At 45.8% G+C, this 19,183-nt stretch overlaps 1 protein-coding gene and 1 long non-coding RNA gene across 2 annotated transcripts in view; one reads left to right on the plus strand and one right to left on the minus strand.

The window, feature by feature from the left end:
* The window catches only part of CFAP58 (cilia and flagella associated protein 58), a 702,265-nt gene that overhangs the window by 361,895 nt on the left and 321,187 nt on the right, over window positions 1–19,183 (plus strand). The window contains exons 12-13 of the mRNA XM_078641175.1: window positions 8,022–8,162; window positions 16,577–16,800. Coding sequence (XP_078497301.1) covers window positions 8,022–8,162; window positions 16,577–16,800 — 365 coding nt within the window. The remainder of the gene's footprint in view (window positions 1–8,021; window positions 8,163–16,576; window positions 16,801–19,183) is intronic.
* The window catches only part of LOC144753511 (uncharacterized), a 146,782-nt gene that overhangs the window by 68,935 nt on the left and 58,664 nt on the right, over window positions 1–19,183 (minus strand). The gene's annotated exons all lie outside the window — the stretch shown is intronic.

Consider the following 19,183-nt stretch of genomic DNA (forward strand, 5'->3'; position numbering starts at 1 on the left):
AGATGCTGCTTTGTTGGCCAAAGCTGCGTCTCTCATCAATTGACCACGGATAGTTGCCTTTGCAGCTGCCCAAATAGTTCTTGAAGAAGAAACTGATGATTTATTGTTGTTTAGATATTCCGTCAAATGGGAGCGTAACTGAGATTTGCCCTGAGGTGAACGGTACTTTTGGATATTCATGCGCCATGGTTTTTGACCGGTAAAAGTTAGACCAAGTTCTAGGGCAATGAGAACGGGAGAATGATCTGAAATTGCGGCTTCCAAGATATGGGATTCAGTAATAAGTGTAACTACAGGATGGGAGACAAGAAAATAATCTATCCTAGATTTTGAGCCATGAGTCGAAGAGAGAAATGTATATTCTTGATCTGAAGGATGACAGATTTGCCAATGATCTACTAATCCATGGTCCACCGTGATATCCCCCAATAATGCTCTGTCAGCAGCATTACATCTGTCTAAAGGACCAGTTTTATCTAGAATTGCATCACAAGCTAAATTCCAGTCACCACCAATAATATAGCTGGATGCACCAATTTCAATAAGTAGACGATTAAGGTTGAGAAAGTAAGAACGCTTAGCACCTATTGGGGCATAAACTGACCCAACACAGAAGATTTTCCCTCCAATTTTCAATTTAGCAAAGACGTATCTACCCTCAGGATCAGTCCAAGTTTTGATGACTGAGAAAGGTAGGGATTTGTGCAAAAGAATAGCAACACCACATTTTCTTGGTGGATTCTTGTCGGAGAGAGGCTGCACAGACAGTCCGCAGTGAATGACCTTTCCCACCCATTCCCGTTGCAACTTGGAAGATTCCAAAGCATTTAGATGAGTCTCCTGCTAGAGAGCTACATCTGTTCTTTTAGTTTTAAGATAGGAAAGAACTTTTTTACGTTTTATGAAATGTGTAAGGCCATTAACGTTCCATGAAATTATGCGCAAGGGTCGGGGAGAGGAGGATGTATTCACAGCCATATGAGCGTTGAAAATGAAAAGGTATTAGTTTGAATGAAAGAGTTGATATAAAGAATAGAGAGCAAGGTATTAAGATAATAGAAGGAAGAAGCAGATGAACTGTAGGAAACAGGATGAGAAAAGAAAAGAAGCAGTTTTTTGTGAGAGATGGAAGTAAAAGAAGAAGAAAGAAAGTATACAGAGACAATGTGAGGGGAGGGTAGGATAAAAGAAACTAGGGAAAAAGGTGAAGAGGATGGGTTCCAAATCCGAAGTAATAAGAAAATTAAAGAGTCAAAGAATTACCATTTTCCTATAAGATATAAGGGTGTCCAAGAATATAGAAGAACCACTTGTGATTTATATGTAGGAAAAAGCAATAAGAAGAAGAAATAAGAAAGATAAAATATAAAAAAGAAAAGAAGATGAATGTACTGTACTGTGCAGAATTAACACAGTGTCAATAAAGTGGATCTTTTAGCTGCGAGTCTAGACTTGCGTGCTACTCGCGCCGGGGGAGCCCCATTCGATAGGACTATCAGTGGTAAGGGACACATCTACGATATAATATGGATCACATTCTAATATATTCTTTTAAAATTTAGAGGTTGAAATGAAGAAAGAAAAGGAAACATGTATCATGGGAATACAGGGTAGGAGAAAGAAAGGTATAAGGCATATGCATGACATATTAAGGTGAACCAAACAAAATAACAAAATATAGAATATTCACTAGAAAAATGGTTAACTCATCTAACCAGAAACATATCAGAATAACATTATCCTATATATATACAGTGTAGAAAATAAGAAGACAAATCAATAATAAGGTAACTTGCTTGTGTCAAAAGGTAGTCATATATTACTATACCAGTAATCCTATTATCTATAATGACAAATATGAAAATATAATATTTGAATATTACTATGTCAAGGAGCTATCACATCATAAATATTCAAAAATGTACCATAAGTAAATAGCTGAACAAGTGAATATCAAACATTGAAACAATTAATTAACAACAAATTCATTGATTAACTGATTAACTAATTAAAGAAGAGGTATAGAAGTAATTCGAATAAAAGAACATACAGATAATAATTATAATTTATAACAGGAGAATGAACTGAGAAGATTTAAAGGATTCAATATGAGAGTAATAGAGAAATTTGAGAATAAAAAGTAGAAACACGAGTAATAAAGAGCAAAGAGGAAAAGAAGTAAGGAAATATAGTGTCATCAAATATACTATATAACAAAAGATGGTGAAAGAAAGTGTACATAAAATAACAATACATGAATGTGAATAGGTCTAACAAGAACAGGTGACCAAGATAGACAAACCCTGAAGGAAGAAAGAGAGAGATGGTAAACTAATTATCATATCACAGAATTAATAATATAGATCATTATAACATCTTTAATATGAAATAATAGAATATTAAATCAGAATTCAAGGTACACCCTCAGTAGATGAAGGAGATTTAGAAGAGAAAAAACATCTAGGTAATAATTATAATTCATAATAAGAGAAAAGACTGAAAACATTTAAAAGATTTAGATAAAAAAGTATTAGAGAAAATGAGAAGGGAAAATTTGAAGAAAGATTAATAAATCTAGCTAGAACAATAGACAAAGACAGACAAACCATGAAAGAAGGAAAAAAGATGTTAATCTAGTTATTATATCGGAGAAGTATTAATAGAGAGCTAACATCATAACAACATTAATATGAAGTAATAGAATATTAAAACAGGACTGAACCCTAAACAAGTAAAGATTTCTATCTGAGTCTTTCCATCTGTTTTAAGAACATTCTTATTTATTCGGGACTACAAAGACCTTTTTAGTTGATGACGTGAAAAATGAAAAGTGTATCACAGAGAGAGAGTCAGTGTAAACCAGTTTTAGGGAGAGAGACGTTGTCTATGGAGCGTCTAAGCCGTCATCTGATACTCATCTGAGCGTTTACTACGGTAAATTTTAATGGATGAATTTCCATTCTTTCCTGGATGCAAGAAAACAATCCATTGGTTATAGTTCAGGATCTCTGTCTCTTTCCTTCGTAAGTGTGGCTACTGCTTGAAGGGCCTGCGCTCGATCTCCCAAAGAACGTACAGGTCGGTCTAGGCCTCTTCCTCTGTTTTGAGAACGATCTAAATTATGTCGGATTTCACTAGAAGATGTCGTAGATTTTGAGTATGCAGGATAAGAGATAGGATCTGGATTGAATTGTGTACACTCCATATTTTGAGGAGAAATATTGTCTAGAAAATGACAAAGGTCTCCTGGGTCAAAGAAATCTTTGGAGATTCCATCTTTGGTGATCCGCAAACGCGCAGGTTCGAAAAGGCCATATTTAATGTCAAGTAAGCGAAGACGGGGTCTAAGAGACAGAAAAGCCTTGCGACGTTCGTTAGTTTCTTTTGAGAAGTCTGCAGCTATTCTTATTTCGTGACCTTCAAATGTGCACGGGCCTTGAGTCCGAGCTGCAGCAATAAGTTGACGGCCTGTTCATGTCGTAAGAAGCAGGCAATGAGTGGACGTGGCCGACTATTTTTCCCCGTGCTGGGTGGTACAATACGATGGGCTCTGTGCATCTCCAACGGCTGTTCGAAAGTGAGGCCAGTGATCTTTGGAAGAATTTCTCTGAGAAAGGATTTAGCATCTGATCCTTCAATTTTTTCGGGAAATCCAAGGAAGCGGACATTATCTCGACGGCTTCTGTCTTCCAAATCGACAATTTTACTTCTGAGAAAAAGGAGTTCCTGATTTCGATCTGGAATAGCATCAAGGCGATTCTCTACTGTTACTATTCGTGCGGTGAGACTGTCCATACAACTCTGGAATCCAGCAATATCTGCTCGAATAGATTTAGTTTTGTTCGTTAAAGTTGATATTGACATTTCCATGCCCTCCAGACGGCGACTTACAGCAGAGAGTTCTTGGAGTATACGCTCCATAGTTGAGTCAGATGACGGTGAGGCGGTAGAATGAGGTTGATTTAGCGTCGAAGAAGTGGTACCTCTAACATCTGAATTAGGACGACCTTGGTGTAGGGCCTCAGAAAAGAGGAGTGGCTTTGTAAGTTTTCCATTTGTTTTACCAGCAGGCATTGTTAATTTAACTGCGTTGTTTCTTTGATAGAGGACAGTTAAATTCATTTTGTGCTTACTGTGCATCAATTAACTGATATAAAACTTTTCTATTAATACATATAATTTACACACCCCCAGGGTATGTCCCCTGACGAACCTGCATGAGTTTACAAACTACACATTTGGTTCAAATAACAAAAGTCTGGCATTGTGTAGGCAACGCACATCAACTGGTTCAATCTCAAGAAGGGGGGTCACATATTGTAATAAGCCGCCCCCTCCCCCTTTCATGAAGCTGTCTCTCGCACTCATCATTCACATATGACAAGATAATGTTACAGAATCTCCGTATTACTGAGAAATGTTGGTGCACATCCCTTTCTTTTATTTTTCTGCTTCTGTTCATGAGTTTCATCAAATACCTAACATCAGCCTTTATGACACAATGTGTGCCCTTGCGCAAAATGTCATGTCAGACCCATTTATCTTCTTCTAACTAGTTGGGTCCACAAAGCGGTAAACAAATATTCTCATCTGATGTCAGATCTTCAGCACAGGCGTCCTACTTGGCCCCACTTTGCCATAAAGAACGTTTAATTTTCTGCACAGTCTTATTAGAGCCATAAAAACAAGGAACGCCCTTTTGTCTCGAATGTGTATCAGCGTTCCATACTGCAAGACATCACAGCAATACATTCTGTTTTAAATTAATAAGACTATTTTTAAGAAGGAACCGCTATTGTTTTAAAGAATCAGAGAGCATAACAACCCTGCAGTCAATTGCAAATCCAATATCAAGACAAAAAAGCCGGTATTTCCGTTCCAGCAACCATGTCACTGAAAACATATCACTTCATAATGAAACAGATAAAATGCATGTATCCAGGGGGCTATATGCATAATACACGGACAGGGGCAATAGTTCTAAAGCATTAACCTCAGGGGTATTCAACCGGTTGGTTACACAATACTACATTTGAATGCATTAATAAATGAGATCGCTTGTATTACCCATGCTAACAGCAATAGATATCCTGGCATAGTCAAGCATTGCCACCTACCATAAAACAACACAACCAGTTAGTAAGCACAAAATCACCACGCTTAGCCATGTAAGATAAGCGAAGCTAATCAGCTTAGCAGGACAAAAAACAATTGCAAAGCTGATTAGCACAATACCTAAGGCTACTTCTATAATTATTGTTTACAATATAGATTCATAAATAATCCAAAACATCAAACAGCAACATGAGTGTGTAAATATCATGTGTAAAATATGTTATGTCTCACTCTATATAAACACAATACAACAAATTCCAAGCTGTTTGACTCAAATAACTGAATTCAAATATCTCAAAAATTAAGCAGATGATGAGGAATATACACAGGTAATCTGCAAAAAACAGCATAGTAAGTAGTGCATTTACTTAACCTGAGTATCGCATATCTTGCAAGGACTTCTGACGACATGTACTCGGCGCTAGGTAGAAGAGCCTTTCCTCTGTAATATTATCTTTTTAGGCTTTGCAGATTATGTACCATCTTTATAAGTCTCCAAAGTGTGAGATCTCAGAAGCTGAAGTTTTCTTGAGGAAAATATTTTTCCTCGTTTTACTCTACAAGTTACTGCACCTCTGCACTCTGCGCCACTGCACTCTTGCCACTGCACTAAAGGCTACGGCACGGTACTCCACTCTATGCACCACTTCACACCACACAATTCCACAACAAACAATTCAAAAACACCCATCTCTACCTCACACTTCCACCACCCTGTCATCTCTTCCCTACACAACCACTGCCCCTCTCATCTCTCCCTCACACTTCCCCTTCTCATCTAGCAATTCCACTGAGACCCTTTCATCCCTCCTTCACGCTCCCTGTCTCCTTTTTATACTACATGCTCACACATACTAACTTCCTACACCTCCTCACGCTGTGCATTAGTCCACCTCTTGCTGCCACCCCCCAATTGCCCCTCCCACTCATCTCTCTTGCTCGCTCTCTCATACACTAGTCCCGCCTCTCTCTTATGGTTCACGTCAGGTCTTCGAGTACAGTTTCTTTCCTGTGTATTTTCATAATTTCCATCCCTTAAACCCAAGCTCTCCTCCTCTTCTTAGGGTGTTTCCAGCATACGCAGAAGCTCCCACTTTATGCGTGTGTGTCCTGCTCTCCCCTTCTTTCTTTCTCTCTTTCTCACACACTCTTTCTGCTCATCTATCTAGAGTTCATTCACCAGTTCTTGCACAAACTACCTATCCTTCTTTATCTTCCTCTCTATTCTGTGCAGCTCTCCCCCTTATCTATCCGCCATGCCACATAATTTCATGACCCAGATACACTACACACCACACAATTCCACACACACTTCCACAACTAATAATTCCAATGCAACCCACATAATTCTACTCCACAACACATACATCCCTTCCACTCCAAACAAAAACACATGGGTAAAGGTAATTATTATTTACAACACCAATAGCTCAAACTCGTAAATGCAAGACCTATTGCATTGCAAATGCTTGTTTTTATTCTTGTGACAGTATACATGTCTATTCTCACATGCAAAAAACTTAATTTTTCTACGGTAAGTAATGAAAAGCTGCAATGAACTCAAGTTTTCGCATCAACATGAACATTAACATTTTTGTGAATACTGAAATGTGTAAATCTTACCCATGACATGGTGTGAACCTGCAAGTGCAGATTTACTTCTTTCTGAATGAGGACCACCAGGTTTGCCATGCCATCTACAATACATGGAGCATAGAGCTTCTAAACACTCTACATTACAGCAGATGTCATTCTAATTAAGAACTGACCTAGAGGCAGCTTTAGTTGTTTACCAGGCTCATGTTTAAAAATAAATCCTACTAAAATCAAACACCTGTATACATAGAGGGACTTTTGGTCAGCCTCTTCACCCAGTGGTCTGGTCAAGTTCTAATCACAATTTGCTTTCACCCACCACAGCTTATGGATTGGGGCAATTGTTCAGTCCATTTCAACTATTGGCTCCCTTCACCTTGAGTGACTGCATTTTGCTCTTGCTCATTTGCACATCCATCTAACAATAGTCCATATTAGTGCTAGGACTTTTAGTCCAGTCTCTGTTTTAATTTCATTCAATTGTTTACGTTTATTTTTACAGTGGGTCACTTTTGTGATGGCTTATTTTATTTATTTTTTTGCAAAGATATGCACCTCACCTTTAGACACTTTTATGTTTTACTACTTTTTTAACTACTTTTACACATTTAATATCTATTGCATATGCAGTGGCAGTTTACGTCTATAGGTAGGGGGACGGTGGGCGTATGCAAATATTAATAATAAAAATAAAACTCACCTTAACTGACGTCCTCCGCTCCGGACCTCTTCGGAGGAACTGAATGCTGCAGTGCGGGCACCAATCCTGGCTCTTCTCTTATGCTGTGAGAGCAGCGCCCTGATTGGAGGAAGTGGTCTCACTGTGCTCTCTTTAGTCCCCTGGAGGCCTGCACTTACTCTAACCGAGCTGTCTTAAGACAGCAGGGTTAGAGGTTTCAAACTGCGCATGTCTGGCTAGCCATCAGAAGACAGCCAGACACAGGGGCATGCGCACTTTGAAAAGTGCACAAACAGCCACACCCTCCTCCCTTCTACTGTTATTCAACACTGGCCTCACCCCCATCCTGACGCCCGGTTCAGGATGGGAGGATGAAAAATAAAATGGCACTGACTTACCATTTTATTTTTACTCTATGGGGGTAATTGGGGTAATTAAAGTGGGGCAGTGCTCCGAGGAGCTGCCACTGTGCATTTGCTTGCAAAAAAGATATAAATAAAGAAAGTTTGGCTTGTCAAGGCTAAGCCTATTTGCTTTGCCAATGCATGTTTCATGTTGTGCTTTATCATCATGCATTTAATCCTGTTCTGTTACTGGTATATCATTTGCTGACATTGTTTGACTTCTACAGGCTGAACTGCAAAAGATGAAGCACCAAAGCCTTGAGACCAAGCAGTTTATTGAAAACCAGGAAGCTGAAGAACGGAAGCTTTTGAAAATCATCTCTGAGGCTGATAATGAGCGGTTAAGGCAGAAAAAAGAACTGGACCAGGTAGGATGCTCAATTTGACTTAGTTTGACTTTTCCTAAGTTAATTATTTGCAATATTGTGGTCTACATTATATGTAAACTTCAGAAACTGTATTGGTTGATAAGCTGTCTCACTGTATCTGGTGGCTTAATGGACGTATTCATTCACTCAAGGAAGTTGTCTTGACTTCATGGCCACAGGTTCGTATCCCAGTGGTTTCACACAGCCTTTCTTCCTTCTTTGGTCAATAAAATCTGTGCCATTGAGTTGGCTAACAATACACATCTGTTATTTAGCGCCAATATGCATCTTGCTGAACCTCATTAACAATGGAACTAGTACAATGAACTCTTGCTTGTTTGTGCACTGGAAATTCTAGAAGTAAACAGCCATTGACCGCCCTACCGCCCCCGTAGATAAGAACTTGATCTAGCCCTTCATAGATAAGGCCCTCCAGTGATACAATGTGATCATGGTGAATGCCAAATTGCTAAGTGCCATTCTGCTACTACTGCTGTAAACTCGGCCTTTCTTAGAGCTGGCAAACGCCTTCCTGTTTTTCAAGGCCAGGGGCTCTTATCAATCAATCAATCAATCAATCATAGACATTTATAGAGCGCTCTACTTACCCGGAGGGTCTCAAGGCGCTAGGGGGAGGCGGGTGCTGCTACTGCCCGAACAGCCAGGTCTTGAGCTTCTTCCTGAAGGCGAGGTGGTCTTGGGTCAGACGCAGGTCGGTCGGGAGGGAGTTCCAGGTCTTGGCGGCCAGGTAGGAGAAGGACCTTCCTCCTGTTGTCGTTCTTCGGATGCGGGGGACGGCGGCGAGGGCATGACTGGCTGATCGGAGGTGTCGTTTGGGATCGTAGAAGTTGATGCGGGTGTTGAGGTAGCTCGGGCCTTGATCGTGGAGGGCTTTGTGTGCGTGGGTGAGGAGGCGGAAGGTGATTCTCTTGTTGACCGGGAGCCAGTGCAGGTCTCTTAGGTGTCCGGAGATGTGGCTGTGTCGTGGGACGTCGAGGATGAGTCTGGCTGAGGCGTTCTGGATCCGTTGGAGTCTCTTCTGGAGTTTGGCTGTGGTTCCGGCGTAGAGGGAGTTGCCGTAGTCCAGACGGCTGGTGACGAGGGCCTGGGTGACAGTCTTCCTGGTCTCGGTGGGGATCCACCGGAAGATCTTCCGTAGCATGCGCAGGATGTTGAAGCACGACGAGGAGACGGCGTTGACTTGCCTGGTCATGGAGAGGGAGGAGTCCAGGATGAAGCCCAGGTTGCGTGCGTGGTCTGTCGAATTGGGTGCGGTTCCCAGGGCGGGGGGCCACCAGGAGTCGTCCCAGGCGGAGGGCGAGGATCCCGGGATGAGGACTTCCGTCTTGTCCGAGTTCAGCTTCAGGCGGCTGGTCGACATCCACTCGGCTACCTCTTTCATTCCTTCGTGAAGGTTGGCTCTGGCGGCGGCGGGGTCGTTGGTCAGGGAGAGGATCAGCTGGGTGTCGTCGGCGTAGGAGATGATGTTCAGGTTGTGTTGGCGTGCGATGGCCGCGAGGGGGCTCATGTAGACGTTGAAGAGGGTTGGGCTCAGCGAGGATCCTTGGGGTACGCCGCAGATTACTTCGGTGGCCTTTGATTTGTGCGGTGGTAGGCGGACTCTCTGGGTCCTTCCGTCGAGGAAGGAGATGATCCATTCCAGTGCCTTCTCCTGGATTCCGACGTTGTAGAGGCGCTGCACTAGGGTGCGGTGGCAGACGGTGTCGAAGGCCGCGGAGAGGTCTAGGAGGATGAGGGCCGCTGTTTCTCCGTTGTCCATCAGGGTTCGGATGTCATCGGTGGCAGCGATGAGAGCGGTCTCGGTGCTGTGATTGGCTCGGAAGCCAGACTGTGAGGGGTCGAGGGATCCGTTCGTCTCGAGGAAGGCGGCCAGCTGCTTGTTGACGGTCTTCTCGATGACTTTGGCCGGAAACGGGAGCAGCGAGATGGGGCGGTAATTCTTGAGTTCGGTGGGGTCCGCTGTTGGTTTCTTGAGTAGAGCACTGAGTTCGGCGTGCTTCCAGCTCTCCGGGAAGGTGGCGGTGGTGAAGGAGGTGTTGATGATGTCCCGTAGGTGGGGTGCGATGACAGCGTCGGCTTTGTTGAAGACGTGGTGAGGGCAGGGGTCGGTCGGTGATCCGGAGTGGATGGAGTTCATCATGCAGACGGTGTCTTCGGTGCTGATCGGGGTCCAGGCGCGGAGGGTGTTGGGGGGGGGGGCGTTGGTTCGGTCTTGTCGGACGTGGCGTTCGTCGGTTGGGTGTTGAAGCTGTTGTGTATGTCCGCGATCTTGTTGTGGAAGTAGGAGGCAAGGGAGTTGCAGAGTTCTTGCGATGGGGTGATGTCGTTGTTTCCGGCGTTGGGGTTGGAGAGCTCTTTCACGATGTTGAAGAGTTCCTTGCTGTTGTGTGCGTTGTTGTCCAGCCGGTCCTTGAATGCAGTTTTCTTGGTGGCACGGATCAGTTGGTGGTGTTTTCGGGTGGCGAGCTTGAGGGCAGTCATGTTGTCCGGTGTTGGGTCTCTGCGCCAGGTTTTCTCGATAGCTCGGCAGTTCTTCTTGGAGCTCTTGAGTTCGTCGGTGAACCATGGGGCTTTTCTGCTGCCGGGTCTGCTGGGCGGGGTCCTCAGGGGGGCGAGTTCGTCCGCGCAGTTGCTGATCCACTCCGTGAGGTTGTCGGCGGCCTGGCTGGGGTTCGCTGAGCTGGCGGGAGGGTGCTGGCTCAGGGAAGCGGCGAGCTGGTCGGCTGTGATCTTACTCCAGCTTCTGCGGGCAACCTGTTGCTGGTGGTGGTGGATCGTCGTTCTTCTGAAGGTGAAGTGGACGCAGCTGTGGTCCGTCCAGTGGAGTCCAGTGGCGTGGCTGAAGGTGATGTCTTTGCTGGATGAGAAGACGGCGTCGAGTGTGTGTCCGGCGAGGTGGGTGGGGGTGGTCACCAGCTGCTTGAGTCCGAGATTGGCGAGGTTGTCGAGCAGGGTGGTGGTGTTGCGGTCGTTGTTGTTCTCCAGGTGGAAGTTGATGTCCCCCAGGAGGATGTAGTCAGCGGAGGGGAGGGCATGTGGGCTGACGAAGTCGGCGATGTCCTCGCTGAATCGTGTGCGTGGTCCCGGGGGTCGGTAGATCAGGGTGCCTCTGAGGGTGGTCTTCGGGTCGGTGTGGATCTGGAAGTGTAGGTGTTCGGCGGTGGTCAGGATGTCGTCTGTGCTGGTCGTGATGCGGATGGTGTCCCTGTGGATGATGGCGATGCCTCCTCCTGTCTGGTTGGCGGTGCGGTCCCTCCGGGTGATCTTGTAGCCCTCTGGGATGGCGATGGCGATGTCGGGCGCTGAAGAGGCGTTCATCCAAGTTTCCGTGAGGAAGGCGACGTCAGGAGCTGTGGTGTCGAGGAGGTTCCAGAGTTCGATGGCGTGTCTGTGGACGGAGCGGGTGTTGAGCAGGATGCACTTGAGGTGGTTGCTGCTGTTGGGCGGCTTGGCGGGTGCAGGTGCGAGGCAGGTGAACTTGCAGGACTGGCAGATGAAGGGTCCGTGGGTGCGTCTCGGGGTGGCTCGGTAGCATCCTGGGACTCGTCCGTCGTTGAGGGTGGCGGCGTCGTACGTCCGACGGGTGGGCTGAGATCTGCGGGGGCCAAGGGTCCTGGCACTGGGCGCGGTCCAGGCGCGGACGGGCGAAGACGGGCTTACCTTTGGCGCACCTTCGGCGCTCAATCGGTGCTCCCGCTGCGCGCGTTCGCTGCGCGGTCGCTGAGGGGGCGTCATAAGAAGGGAGCCGGGAGGGCGGGTCAGCAGGGAGGCGTGGAGCGCGTGGTCCTATCGTCAGGCGTGGGGGCGGGGTCGCGGCAAAACCGGCGCGAAAAACCAGGCGGGCGGCCCTGCTGCGGCTGGGGCTCCGGACTGGATCGGCGTCAGCAGGTAGCAGGCAGGCAGGTACGAGGCAGGCAGCAGGCGGGGAGCGAGGGGGCAACCAGGCCGAGGGCACAGTGGTCGCTACTGATCTGGGGTCGGGGTCCCCTTAAGAAGGGAGCCGGGAGGGCGGGTCAGCAGGGAGGCGTGGAGCGCGTGGTCCTATCGGCAGGCGTGGGGGCGGGGTCGCGGCAAAACCGGCGCGAAAAACCAGGCGGGCGGCCCTGCTGCTGCTGGGGCTCCGGACTGGATCGGCGTCAGCAGGTAGCAGGCAGGCAGGTACGAGGCAGGCAGCAGGCGGGGAGCGAGGGGGCAACCAGGCCGAGGGCACAGTGGTCGCTTATTCAACTAAATTTCTGTGAGCCGGGTCTGGTGGTGCAGTGGACTAATGCATCCTCTGTAGCGGCCTGTGTTCGACCTCATGGTCACAGGTTCTAATCTCGGCGGGTCCACTCAGCCTTTCATCCATCTGAGGTCGATAAAATGAGTATCATTGAGTCGGGTAACAATATACGTCTGTTATTCAGCGCCTTGAGACCCTAGGGTGATATATGCGCTTTGCAAATACACATGTTTTGTTATGTTATGCCTGAAGCTTCTTTTTCTTCACTCAATTATGGCTGAAGATGACCTGTTTCATGGGAAAGAACAGACCCCCTCCCCCACCTGAGACCTGAATGTCCCTATGGCTTTCCCAAAGAAATGCCCTTTCTCATTCTAAAGAAGGTCCATTCCACTTCAAAGACGGCGGGTTTTCTCTTCACTAAAACCAATGGACCAAAATAAATATTGCTGCACATCCTTTCATTAGTGTTTAGCTGACATTGACTCCACCCAAGCCACACCTTTCAAGTCAACACCCCAGCCACTTCTGCAGGTGGTGAAAGGTCTCCTTTAACGAGCAGTAGGCAATTCCACCTCCAGAAAGGGAATCGGGATACTACTTCCACTATTACCTTATTTGAACAAATGGAGGAGGGCTCCATCTCATTTTGGACTTCTATGATCTCAAGCAAGTATTTTCCCTTCAAATGTTTAAGATGCTAATTTTGAGTCAGGTCCTGGCAGCTGTCCATAACAATGACTGGCTTTGTTCAGTGGACCTATAGAATACCACATGGTTATTTAAAGTTTGGGCCTATCCATTACACCCTATTTAGAGTGTATGCCTGGCTTTTCACTCTAGGGCCTCGATTATGAGTGCCTCAGCAACATTGTGCTGTTTTATCACAGCTGAGAAGTAATGATACCCTAGAGATCATTGTTTATCATATCCAATAAATAACGCAGATAAAACATATTATATATTTTCCTGTGATAATGCAAAATAAACTTGCAGATTTTAGTGCTCACCACGCCAAAATCTACAAGACTTTATATTTTCCATGCCCTTTCCCTGATAAATATTGTCAGAGTTTGACATGTCGATATGCCGACATAGAAATCAGAGAAAAACTCCATCCAACTTGTAATTGCAACACTAGGGACCGTATTACACACGGCTGCGCCGGCGCTAATTGTCACTGTGCGCCAGAGTATGTTTGTGTGTTTGCGCGCTAATACAATATGTGCACAGACACAAACGCACATAAACACAGAGTTTAAAGTCTGCACCAAAATCACGGCGCATTACAGACCGATCCTCTGTAATGCAATCGGGCACATACTCTGGCGCACAGCGAAAACTAGTGCCGGCGCAGCCATGTGTAATAAGGCCCCAGGTAAACAGGTTTGCACAGGTGCAGCAATTTAACATGGCAATCCTAATCGAGGCCCAGAGAGGGTGGAGGGGACAGCTAACAATTTTGGCAGGTATCCTGCATCTCTCTAAACTCTAAATAATCCCATATTTTCATCTCCTAGTTCTACAGTAAAACATGCAGTACCTCCATTTTACAATGGGAAATCAACACTGTGAGTACGGGAGAAGGTGGGGGGGTTTAGGAAAGAAATAAAAAAGAGGAAAGAAAACCTACCTGGTAGGCGCCGCCGCCGGCCGCCACTTCTCTTCCTGCAGGAACCACAAACCCTCCCAGAATCCCCAACCAATCATAACGCCGCCTTACAGCAGTATTGTGATTGGTATGAGTGCTGTAGTTCGGTGCCCCGAGAGGGACTGGGAGGCTGTGCATGTTCTCCACCCAGGCTGTACAATACAGATGTGGAAAACATGCAGAGTGCGCATGATGGTTTGACTGGCCCAAGACGGCAGGCCAAACTTTCATGCGCACTTAAGGTACAGCCACCACTGCTCCTCCCACAGGGGATCCCGGCCCACCCCACCCTAACAACCTGGCTGCAGTGCAACTGCAGCACTAAAAATAAAATGATAATAAAGTTCCATTATTATCATTTTATTTTTCGTTTGCACTGCTTTAAAGCAGTGGGGCGATGCTCCTGCGCCTTAGCAGAGGAGCTGCCCCTGCTAGGATGCTGCTTTTCGTGGTGCCCAATTGCTAAACTTCACAGGCATAAACTGGAGCTACCACTGCTGGAGCCCTAGGACCATCTGTTTGATGACCTTTCAAAGCCACGAGGTTCGGACGTCCATGTCTCTTATCTTGCCGTAGCAGACACATGTTCCCAACCTCTTGGTGAAATGTCCCTTTAAAAGATCACAACACTCAATGGCTCCTGTGAGTAAGGGGTGCATTTTGGGGAACTCCCCACCATTTTCTTGTGGGATAAGTCTGAGTAATTCCTTCTCTTAAGCTTGCTGGAGCTAAAGGAAATGTTGCTGGCATTGAAAGCCTTCTTTACAAGTGGTGAAATCCAGAGTGGTGATAAACCACACAGATAATGCCACAACCCTGATCTTTCTAAATTGAGGTAGCACCTACCCCATATAGCTCTACCGGCTGGCAGTTGCCCTTTGTGAACAGGCCTTACAACTCAATATTTTCCTTCTAGTCTCCTACATTGAAGGAATAAATAATATAAAAATGTGCAGGCTGTGTAATTGTCTTCTGTCACCATGACTATAGAATGCTGCACAACGACCTGGAAAATCTCTCAAAACCTGACATTGTCCATCCTTAGAAGTATTTGCTACTTCCCAAAGGTGAGAATTCCTGTTGAAGGAGGGAGGAAGACACATGCACCCATCTTTATAATAGTTCAGTTTGAGTGTAATGCTTTGAAGAGCTAACCTTTTCACACTTGGGTCTCTTCATCAGAGACCTTGGAGGTCTGAGCACCTGATAGAATGTCTTCCACCAGGACTCCGAAGAAGAACAAGCAGCTCCTAGCTTGCCTTGGTGCACTGGCAGTGAGCATCAACTGGCTCATATGCTCAATGAATGATGGTATTTGTGTTTCACAGCACCTGTCTCGGAACTGGTTACAGGAGAACACCAAGGTGTACCTGATGGCCACGGCAGCTTAGTGAAGCAGGTTTAAAGTCCCTTCGCCACTGCCACAAGTCTGCCAACAGTAATCTAAAACGATTCCCTTTATTTGGGCACCTTGCAGCCTCCTTGAAGCTGTTTATTGCCCTAGCCAGGTTTGTGCATAAAACTTTTGAGCACTTTGGATTTTGTGACTTACAGCTATTTATGTGGAAGGCCACTTTCTTGAGGTGTGCTGCTGGCCCACATCATCTTAGAATGTTTCACAGTTTTCTACAGTGAAAATGTGGTTCTGTAAATAAATCTTTGGTGCCTATTTTCACATCAACAGTATTCTGTGTCACAAAAAGATTCCCAGGTTTGTGGTTGTTGGAGAACATTTTTAATTCTTGGATTTATCTTTCAGGGTAATACCAGAGTTATGGATGCAGTGACTCTGTTTAAACGACCATAAAAGGAGCTCAAGCCACTTAGTGATCAATACACACATTTGCTAGGCAGTTAGGCTTGAATCATCATTGCCTGCCCAGAAATTGGCTTTTGAGAGTTTCATCTTCTCTAGGAGTCGAAAAACAGTGATTGAAATACTTTTTGGGCTATAACTTTGATATACATAACTACATTGCTTGCACCCCCTTTTGTTTTAGGGAATTTTTGTCTCCTTGCTTTGCTTCATTCCTAGTTAAATATTAACTCTACCATACATTTGTATTCGATAGGAATAGCCCAGGGGAACACCAGGACCATTGATATTATTCTATTTGTGTGCCCGATTTAAGTGGAGCCAACATTCACCCAAAAAACTGTCTTGTGTATTTTCTGTTCAGATCCAAATGGGAAGTGGACAGATGAGGTCTTTTTGATCCTAGCCTTTCCTCAAATAACACCAGCCAAATATTTAATCAGGGAGGGGTGACCTTGTTAATCGGTATATTATTTAAAGTATGATTTTATTACTTGTGTGCTCGAAAGCAACATTTACGCAATTGATTTGAAAGAATCTTTGACGCACATATATCAGAGCACGAGCCCTGCCACCAATAAAGTTATTGACATTTTATGCCTCTTACTAGATTTGTCTATGGCTATTGCAGATCATTTGATTCGCATTTAAGGTCATACGAGCAATTATCAAATGTAAAGGTTTTCCCCATCGGTGTTTTCTAGGTGATCAGCGAGAGGGACATCCTCGGGACTCAGCTGGTCCGCCGGAACGACGAGCTGGCGCTGCTGTATGAGAAGATCAAGATCCAGCAGTCCATCCTGAACAAGGGGGAGAGCCAGTACCGGCAGCGCGTCGAGGACATCCGGCTCCTCAAACTGGAGATCAAGAAACTTCGGCGAGAGAAGGGCATTCTCTTCAAGAGCGTGGCCAACGTGGAAGAACTCAGGTAAGGGGAGTGCGTAAGTGCGTACGTCAGCACATGTCGCATGTGGCCTCACTTCCTGTCGCACTTCCCAAGAATGTTTTGCGTTTCACCGCTTCCATTTATTTTCACGCGTGAGGTCCTTTTTGGATTTAGAGGCAGCAAGAGAACAGCGTCGGACGATTCTGTTGGCATCAAATTATGAATATCGCCTTTCCCAACACTTGGTTGTAAGAAGCTTGACACTCGTCCAACGGAAGAGTGTTTGTACTTGGCTGCCTCGGAGCGGCTGGTCTCTGAAGGCTTTTCTCATAAAACTGCTGAAGTTCTGCCAGTGATTCGCATGTCCTTAACAGATGCTGACATGTCCGCGCAGGGTCGGACTTGGACAGAAAAAAGGCCCGGGCACCAAATAAAAGTGGCCCTCCATTAGTGAATTAGATAGCTAAAACTATGTCCCAAAGAAAAAACGCTGTATTATTGTTTTTTGCATGGTGTGCCATACTTCATGGACCTGTACTTGCTGCAGTCAATGTTTGTTTTAATATCAGGGAAATGAACAATAAAACCGGCCCTGGAGATCATAAAACAGGCCCACAAAGAGCCAAAATTCTGGCCCACACACTGACCCATCAGACCAGCCCGGCCAGCACTGCCTGATTGCCCATAGGCCAGTACGTCCCTGTGTTCGCACGTTTTTTACTTTTCCAGCCTCATGAAAAAGATTTGCTTTGAGAAAAGGATCCACTGAGACATGGCTGAACATCTGTAAGGATTTTTGTGCAGTCAGTTGCTTCCAATTAATCAGTGTCCCATGTCAACATTGTGCTTCAATTAATTCACACCAAGCACCAAAAGTTATTAAAAATAACAAAACCCTCACTTGTTAAACTTAGAATGTCAACTCTTTTTTAATTACATTTTAGTTTTTCAATAATTAACAGGAAACATACCACATATCTTACCATCATCTCTCTAGGTTCACCATGTACAGTTATAATTGCTATCACTAATATTTTCCTTTGGGGCAAGCCAGCTTCCGGGCACAGATCCTCATATATTATTTAGATATGTCTTGGCTGTTCGAAGTGTATTTTTCTCCCAGCTGCTGCAGCATTGTATTTAAAATAGTGCCAAAAGTTTCCTGTGTTTGTTCCTAAACCTGCACCATACCCTTGTAGCTGTTTTCTATCTTTGTGGACAACACTTCTCACCCCACAACCCAGAACAGCATGTCTGTTCAAGGCTGTCTGCCATCCAACGGATCCAACAGCTTTTGTATCTGGCCGTAAATTGATTTTTTTTGGTCCCCTTATAATACGTTTCCTTTGCTATGGTCAATTCAGTGAGTCTCTCTCCCATGCTTTCTGTCGTGGTCCCTATGGCTTTAACCCCGACGCCTGGAGTGACACCTGGTGGCCCACCGCCCTCGGAAACCCGCCAACCCCCACAGACCACGCACGCAACCTGGGAATCATCCTGGACTCCGAGCTCAAAATGGACCGCCAGATCAACTCTGTCTCATCTTCCTGCTTCCACACCCTCCGCCTCCTTCGTAAGACCTTCAAATGGATCCCCCTCGAACACCGAAAGACAGTCACTCACGCCCTGGTCACCAGCAGACTCGACTACGGCAACGCACTCTACGCCGGAATAAACAAAAACCTCATCCGCAAGCTACAGAACATCCAGAACGCCGCCGCAAGACTGGTCCTCAACCTGCCAAAACACTGCCACATCTCCCAGCACCTGCGCACACTCCACTGGCTCCCCGTCGAGGCGAGAATCACCTTTAAGATGCTCACCCACGCACACAAGGCCCTCCACGGCACCGGACCAGCATACCTGAACAGCCGACTCAAATTCCACGCACCCCAAAGGACCCTACGATCAGCCCAGCTTTCCTACGCTGTGGTCCCCCGCACCAGAAAGACCAGATCGGGAGGCCGCTCCTTCTCCTTCCTCGCGGCCAAGGCATGGAACGCCCTTCCCCTCCACCTCAGACAGACAACATCGCTCCCCATCTTCGCAAGAAACCTCAAAACCTGGCTCTTCGACAGACCCCCTCCTTGATGGAATGGAACCTGCACCCCCCCAACTCCCCCCCCACCCCTAGCGCCTTGAGACCCTTACGGGTGAGTAGTCGCGCTTTAACAAACTCCTGATTGATTGATTGAACCAGTGTATAGAAATTGCCCCAATGCTGCAAGTTTATGTCTCATTTTTTCTCTTCTTGGTATTATGACTGTTAGTGCAGACATACCCCCTTATTGGATGTAATTTGTTCATCACCCCCTTCCCAAAATCCCTCTACTATCTGACAGGTCCACACCACGTGGAAGAAGCGTGCATCCATTGCACATCATCTCAGCTACACTGAGGGTGTACCTGCCTTAACTTTACTAGG

The sequence above is a fragment of the Lissotriton helveticus genome, chromosome 5_1 (genome assembly GCF_964261635.1).
Source record: "Lissotriton helveticus chromosome 5_1, aLisHel1.1, whole genome shotgun sequence".
Taxonomy (NCBI): Eukaryota; Metazoa; Chordata; class Amphibia; order Caudata; family Salamandridae; genus Lissotriton; species Lissotriton helveticus.